At 36.6% G+C, this 7,986-nt stretch overlaps 2 protein-coding genes across 2 annotated transcripts in view; both read left to right on the plus strand.

Annotated features, from left to right (window-relative positions):
- The window catches only part of LOC106689295 (putative ankyrin repeat protein RF_0381), an 8,009-nt gene extending 1,738 nt beyond the window's left edge, over window positions 1-6,271 (plus strand). Inside the window, exon 2 of the mRNA XM_067050897.1 lies at window positions 5,066-6,271. Within this exon, the coding sequence (XP_066906998.1) occupies window positions 5,066-6,271 (1,206 nt within the window). The remainder of the gene's footprint in view (window positions 1-5,065) is intronic.
- A 9-nt stretch (window positions 6,272-6,280) lies between these two features.
- On the plus strand, window positions 6,281-7,530 carry LOC106689296 (ankyrin repeat domain-containing protein 50-like). The gene has a single exon (XM_014434200.3). It carries the CDS (start codon window positions 6,281-6,283, stop codon window positions 7,427-7,429), a length of 1,149 nt encoding a protein of 382 aa, XP_014289686.1. The 3' UTR covers window positions 7,430-7,530.
- The last annotated feature ends 456 nt before the right edge of the window (window positions 7,531-7,986 follow it).

The following is a 7,986-nucleotide window of genomic DNA, read 5'->3' on the forward strand; positions in this document are numbered from 1 at the left end:
TTTCTTCTTTTTTTTTTGACGTTTCAAATTTGTGTTAATAATTTTCAAGCACTGCATTAATATTTGTACTTTTCTTTTTACAATGGGTTAAAGGTTTTGTAAGGTTCAGACAATTTGGTTCAAAATTACAGCAGTTTTAAAGTAATTCTTGAAAACCTGTATTTATTATTATTAATTGTTTGCTATTTAGGTGACCGGTAATCTTTAAAATCAATAATTCTGTTAAGTGTAAGTTTATTGCGACAACGTAATCTAGATATTGATCTTTTTCTAACTCTGTTGTTTATTCGGATGAATTTAATTTTTTTAAAACCTATTTTTAAAAATAATTAGTATTACTGAAGGAAAGCCCTATAAACTATTATAGTCACGATATTCAACGAAATTATTCTCAAAAAAGTGTTGGGTAACTATTTTTGAAACCAAAAGAAAGTCTTGAAAATGTATTTTCAGTTTATTGGAGAAGGTGGTCGAGGTGGTGCCGTCAGCAAAAAAATATAAATAAACAAATAATTATTGATTTATGCCTGTTGAGTTGAATAAGTCTGATGAGAAGTAGAGGGCTGAGTTGAAGAATTCGGAAGAGAAAGGGTCTGTAGAGTTGCAAACTTGTGTTGTAAATTGATGAAAATGGCTGTTGTTAACGAGATCTTCTGGTGTAGTGACATGTATGCAGATGGCTTAGTACAAGAGCCTGTAAGAAAAAAAGGCAGCGATTTCACCCCAATTTTTTATTACTTTAATGAAAACTATGCATAATTACTAGTCAAAATTGATAAGTCTGCCAAGTATATGGTAGGGGGAATAAAAAATGGTGGCTGTTTCAAAACTTTAAAAAAGCATTAATTTTTCATTCGGAGCTCTATATCTTAAAACTACCAACAACACTAAAAAATCTAAGAGAACATTATTTAAAGAAGAGTAAATTTGCTGAAATATTAGCACTTAAAGAGCTATTTTCGTCCAATACTTCTCGAGATATAGCTATTTATTTTCATTAAAGTAATCAAAAATTTGGGTGAGATAACTGCCTTTTTTCAGCTCTTGAGCTCTTGTAGTAGTTGATGTAACGTCGTTGGCCACGTGTTACTGGATTCATAATGAGGTGTAGATAGTTGACAGTTGATTACTGATTAGAGAAGATGGTCGGGGGGGGGTGCAGTCATCAAATAAACATAAATAAACAAAAAAATATTTATTTATGCCAAATTTAAATATTTAAATAATTTTTTCTTTATTTATATTTTTTTCTGACCGCACCCCTGCTCCCCCTCCATCCTCTCAAATAGTAATCTACGGTAAAACATTCTTTATCTAATAAAATTTGGTGAAAGGGATTGGTTAAATCCATTGTGGAAAAATTATTAATTTTTCATAATTTATCATTTACTAGATATTTATCATCTATCGCTTTTGTATTAATTTTCTGAATTTTCTTATTTTTATTTCCCTTTGATTTATATATCTGTTGGACTACCCACAGATGATTATTATAGGGCGAATAGTTCCTTGCTTCAAATTTTCGTCTTTTTTTTTTTTTTTTTTTTTTTTAATATTTGTGGATATCTATAATTTTCAGAGTAAACCGAAATTTCATTTTTGGTTATAATTTCACGTTTTATGAGTTAATTTGCTGCTAATGGAGTACCTATTATATAAAAAAAAATTATTTGTTCAAATTGTTTTATTATTTTTTTCTATTCTTCTTTATTAAATAATAAAGCAATGGATAAATTATTTTAGTTCGGAAAACACTTGTTTTTAATAATCTAATAAATTTATATTATAGTAATTGTTAATTGACAATTTTTCCTTGAGTTTTAAAAAGGGTTTTAGAAAACTTACACTGTATAAGTAATCAAACTGTAAATATTCATAAAGAAGCAGAAGTTAAATTAGTCAATGTGCCAATCAGTTTTTTTTCCAAATAATTAAGAATGTTGTTAGTGACATTGAGTCTCCTTGGAGATCGGGGAACTATATTTAATACTCCTTTTTAAAACAAAAAAAAAATTATACTTAAATGTGAAATATTTAAAACTTAGAACTAAATTATAGTGTGAAAAAATATAATATGAAAATAATATGAATAAAGTCATTAACATAAATCGTAATAATAATAATCTTGTTAAGATGACTGCGATTGACAGAACACTGCAATGTTTTGCATCACCAAGTAGTTTAACATAACTACTCTTTCTAATGAATACTTCGTCAAGAGTTAAAAGTGAGTTCCTAGGATGCCAGCAGGATTTTACGCTGTTCTTTACCAGTTATAGAAGTGAAATTTACAAAGCCTTTTTTAGAAATTGTTCATAATACATTTATAATAAATAACAAATTAACAAGAATCTTTTAAAGTCTAAAATAAAAATATTAGAAAAAGGACAAGGTTGAAGACGGAGTGGTGAAAAATAAGGACAAAACGTCTAAGGGGTTTAGGTTCAGAAACCCAATTGTTAAAGCATACAGTCATTGGCCATGGATATGGGTTCCCAAGATTGCGTTCTAAGAATAGCATGTATGTATGTATGAATATATAGAATACCTCAGTGGTCATTCAGAGCTCCTTGCTCGAAGGATCTGGGTTCGAATTATTTATAACAGATAATTATTTATTCAGTTACTGTAGCCTAGAGTCAACCCTGGGTTCGAGAGCCCTTCGGAGTCAACCCAGCCTCATTAAGTGGGTACATTTAATTGGAAAAAAAAATCTGGTGGTCAAGCGTTATTTAGGTGAAATCACCGCCTTGCAAAACCGTAGGTCTGGTAACCCATGACCTTTCATTGGTTGCAGTGGTAAAGGTTTATTTATTTATTTCTTACATTATACATATATTAGACCTTGAGGATAAACTTCTCTTAATTGTTCAGGTGTGAAATATTGAAACTGATTGTAGTTACTATCGGTCTTGAGAGCTTTTTGATAGCTGAGTTATTTTTTTTTTTTTTAATGGAATTTTCAAGTCTAGTACGTTTTTTAGGACCAGACCGACAATTTTTTTCAGTTCACATGTCCTGTAACCAGTAAAGGAGGAGAGGGTCTAGGAATAGGATTTGAATTCATGAGTATAACCGGACTATGATCTGAAGAGAGGTGATCTGAAGATTGAATAGTGGATTGTGAGGAGGGTTGTCTGATTTAAGTAATTAGAATTTTGCGGTTATTTTTTGGTTTTATATAAAGTCGGGGTCAGGGGTCTCATTTTCTGATACCCCTCCTTGCCGCGGGCGCCGGAAGACCCCGAAGACGCTGCGACTGCAAGGCCGCCCCAGTCTATGCACCATGCAAGCTAGGACCTGGCCAACCCCTACCATCACGCCAGAGTCCAGGACACGCTGGCCAGCCACTGAAGAGGAAAGACGTCTATTCTAAAACCAGGCGAATATTCATGGTCTTCACCATAGTCGCCCACCGTAAACCTCGACGAGGGAAGCGGCTAGGATACGTCACCGCGGCAGCGAAGACGTCACCAGATAAGCACATAATATCCATATTACATATGCCATGAGACCACCCAAATTTGTTCCTTTATTATATTATTATAGATAAAGATTTCTGAACTAACACAATAAATCAGTTTGCATCTCCAGGGAATTAACTTTATAAATAAAAGGAAAATATATGCATGTGTTCATAATCAGAAAAGTCTCACAATCTTCAGCCCCCCTTTTCCACACAGTTATAATAATCTAAAAATACACTCGGGACACCTGCAGTATTGCACGAGCAGGTCCCGATGTAAACAAGGGTATAAGAGAAGTAACAAATATATCAAGAATACCGGACGTTTTTAAGGGATGTAATCCAATAAGTAGGAATTTTGGGAGAGAGGATGAAATAGCTACTGGAAGTTGTTATCCAGGAAGAGTCCTACGCCGAGGATTGGACGTTCTGCATCCCCACCGTTGATCATTGGCGTTGTAATCTCCTCCGGCAGTCAATGGCGGACTAAAGGATCGGAATAAGCAGCCGAGATGGCTAGAGGAAAGGGAATTACCTGGAGGACAGTGTAATATTGAAAGTGTTATGTTAAATGGACGAGGGGATAAGCTGTCGAATGTTGATTGAATAGTATCAGACGGAGTATAAGGAATAAGAAAGTGAGGTAAAGATTTATTGTGAGATGTGTTGTCGGGGTGATCTGTTCTATTTATAATGTGTTCGCGTAAGTAGAAGCAAGAATACTTTGTGAAATGGGTTTCAGTCAGCAGAGCTATGAAATCTTTATGGGGGAATATGTCAAGTTTGTCCCGGTGGTTATGTAGTCCATTTGAATTCCATAAAAGGATGTTTAAGGTGCTCTTGTTCACCTAGGGAAAGTGAACGAAATTTCTGTAAGGAGTCTCGTTAGGAGTGAGACAAGAGGCCTGATTTTGTCTAGGAGATCTTGAAGGAAGAATCAAAGGATAGATTAGATGCCATTTCAGGTGTATTTTTGCCATTTCAGGCTGTTTTGGGAATAGGAGATATGATCTTGTATATGAGAGTATGTCGGTATAGGTAGGGGTTGTTGGATTCATTACTTGATTACAGGAGGTTCGTGTAAAAGATTGACTGATGTTTGGGATAGGGGAGGAAGTTTAGGATTGATTTGTGGAGGAGTTTTCATATTTTCGAGAGGAAAGTAATTTGTGGGTGCTTTAGTCTGTGGGAGGGGAACAGAAGCCAGAGGCTGGGGGAGGGGAACAGAAGCCTGAGGCTGTGGGAGGGGATGAGAGGCTTGAGGTGTCTGAGATCGGCGAATCAGGTCGGAATATTTAATTGCATGTCTTCTGGGGTTGATGTTATTGGAGTATATTGTTGATTGGGGTACGATCCCCATATTGAAATGATAAGAGTTAAATTGAATTAGAACAATTTTTATTTGAAATGAGAAATATTTCAATTAAAATGGAAATAAGTTTTATTATAATTTTAAAAGGTTACATTTTAAAAGAGTTTTAATTTTGAAAATGTAATATAAAATATAAATGTTTCAGGTATTATACAATCATTATTAGTGATAACTGCATTGAATGAGGAATTATAAAAAAAAAAATTAACTCCATATTATATTTCCAGGAAAACAGTGACGATTTGACGCAGGAACTGGAGAAAGCTGTGGCTGAAAATAGTCCATGTGAAATTATTTCGGTATCGATGAAAGGAGGAAATGTCAACGGGTCTACTCAGTCCGGGGACAGCCTCGTTCACTTGGCCGTGAGGACTGGCAGCACGTCCTCAATAGCTGCACTCGGGTTCCTGAAGGCAGATCTGGAAGTCCTAAACGCTGCTGGCGCTACTCCTTTGGAAGAAGCCATTAAAAAAAACAGTGCTTCATCAATCAAGGGATTGATATCGGCAGGGGCTAAAGTTGAAAGGCGTTTTCTCAGAGGCAACTCCTACCTTCACATTGCGGCTGCTGCTGGAAAGAATGAAGCATTGCAGGCCTTACTCGAGGCAGGACTAGATCCCAACACAAAAAACCACCTCGGTGAAACCCCATTAGTGTTAGCGGTTAGAGCGGGCAGTGTTCAGGGGGTGGACATATTGATGCGAAGAGTGGCTAATGCCAGTTTGGTCTCCGAATTGAAAAAGGATCTTCTAAAGATAGCCGTTGCTTCAGCTAATGTTGACATGCTCAGATTACTATTGAAATATACTACCACAACAGATCTCAGATTCGAAAAAAATGACACATTAGCTCACTTGATAGTCCACGCGAGCAATGCCACTGAAATGCTCAAATTATTAGAAGGTCGTAGCATGGAATTCAATATAAGAAACACAGATGGCTTCGCGCCTTTACATCTCGCTGCTGATGCATCTGTTGTTAGAATGCTACTAGGGTTGGGTGCGAATATTAATTATACAACAACTAACGGCGAAACAGCTCTCCATACTGCATCGTCCCATGGATTTCTGGAGGTTGTAAAGGTTCTAGTTCAACGTGGTGTAGGAATAGATATAAAAGATAGCGAAGGTGTCACTGCTCTTATGGCCAGTGCAAATAATACAAACTCAAACATTTTAGTTACTTATTTATTGCACACTGGCGCAGATCCAACTCTTAAGAGCAAAAAGAATCGGACTGCGCTTCACTACGCGGCTGAAGGAGGCTGTACTGAGTGTGCATTAACATTGTTGGACAATGGAGCTAGGCTGGATGAAATGGATAGTAACGGATTGACCTCCCTTCATCTAGCGGCACGAGAAGGGCACATCGGCATAGTGAAAGAGTTGTTGGACCGAGGGGCTAACCTATCAGCTAAAGAGAATTATGGATAGACACCGCTAATGAAAGCATCCTATAAAGGTCATTTGAATATTATTAAACTTTTCATAGACCAAGGAGCGCCTCTCAATGATAAGGATAACTATGGATATACAGCTCTACATGAAGCAGCGAGAGGAGGGCACGTTGATGTAGTAAAAGAGCTGTTGGACCGAGGAGCGCCTCTCAGTGTTAAGGATAACTTTGGATACCCAGCTCTACATAGAGCAGCGATGGGAGGGCACATTGATGTAGTGAAAGAGCTGTTGGACCGAGGAGCGCCCGTCAATGATAAGAATCAGGATGGATATACAGCTCTACATAAAGCAGCGATAGAAGGGCACGTTGATGTAGTGAAAGAGCTGTTGGACCGAGGAGCGCCTCTCAATGATAAGGATAACGTTGGATACACAGCTCTACATGAAGCAGCGAGAGGAGGGCACGTTGATGTAGTGAAAGAGTTGTTGGACCGAGGAGCGCCCGTCAATGATAAGAATCAGGGTGGATATACAGCTCTACATAAAGCAGCGATAGAAGGGCACGTTGATGTAGTGAAGGAGCTGTTGGACCGAGGGGCTAATCTATCAGCTAAGGAGAATTCTGGAGAAACACCGCTAATGAAAGCTTCCAATAAAGGTCATTTGAATATTGTAAAACTTTTCATTGACCGAAAAGCGCCTCTCAATGATAAGGATAACTATGGATACACAGCTCTACATGAAGCAGCGAGAGGAGGGCACGTTGATGTAGTAAAAGAGCTGTTGGACCGAGGAGCGCCTCTCAATGATAATGATAAGGATGGATACACAGCTCTACATAAAGCAGCGAGAGGAGGGCACGTTGATGTAGTGAAAGAGTTGTTGGACCGAGGAGCGCCTCTCAATGATAAGAATAAACATGGATACACAGCTCTACATAAAGCAGCGTGGGGAGGGCATGTTGATGTAGTGAAAGAGTTGTTGGACCGAGGAGCAGATATAGCTGCTAAGGGTAATGATGGCTGGACACCACTAACGTTTGCATCAAGATTTGGCTATTTGGATACTGTTATCCTTCTTGTTAACGGAGGGGCGCCCGTCAATGCTAGGACTAGCTCAGGCAGGACTGCCTTATACATGGCAAGGAATGAGGATATAAAGAATTACCTTAAATCAAAAGGCGGGGTCGAGTGACTTCTAGGCCGACATCTGATCTCTTTCATGTACATTATTTTGATTCTCATTTAATGTTCCACAAAACACTTTTATATATTTTATTAAACTGCTTTACATAATTTTGTTATATATCACAACGCATTCCTGGTTACCTGAAAAATATCAAGAGTATATAATTTGATTTTTGAAGATAATATGTTTTATATTTTTTTTTTTTTCGACAGTAATATCGTTCGTGGCATTTTTTTATTTTTATTTTCTTATAAAAATTTGTTTTATGGTTTCCATTATTCATACGAAAATCAAAACGTAATATTATTTCATACTAATAATTTAAAAATTTAATTGGTAACTTTATTAAAGAGAGAGTGATGTGATGGCATTTATCAACTATCTTTATTTTCGTTGCTCTTAATTTTTCCAAATTTGGTTTCCATTATTATTTTTCATTTTTAAGAATCATTTCACTTTTTTATTATTACCACATCTAAACAACTATTTTTCAATGGTGCTTTTTTTTTACGAATTTCTGTCTTTAAGCTGGTATTTTTCAATATTCATGTTTCACTGCACTT

Source organism: Halyomorpha halys, unplaced genomic scaffold (genome assembly GCF_000696795.3).
Source record: "Halyomorpha halys isolate HHAL.00 unplaced genomic scaffold, Hhal_1.1 Scaffold1323.1, whole genome shotgun sequence".
NCBI lineage: Eukaryota > Metazoa > Arthropoda > Insecta > Hemiptera > Pentatomidae > Halyomorpha > Halyomorpha halys.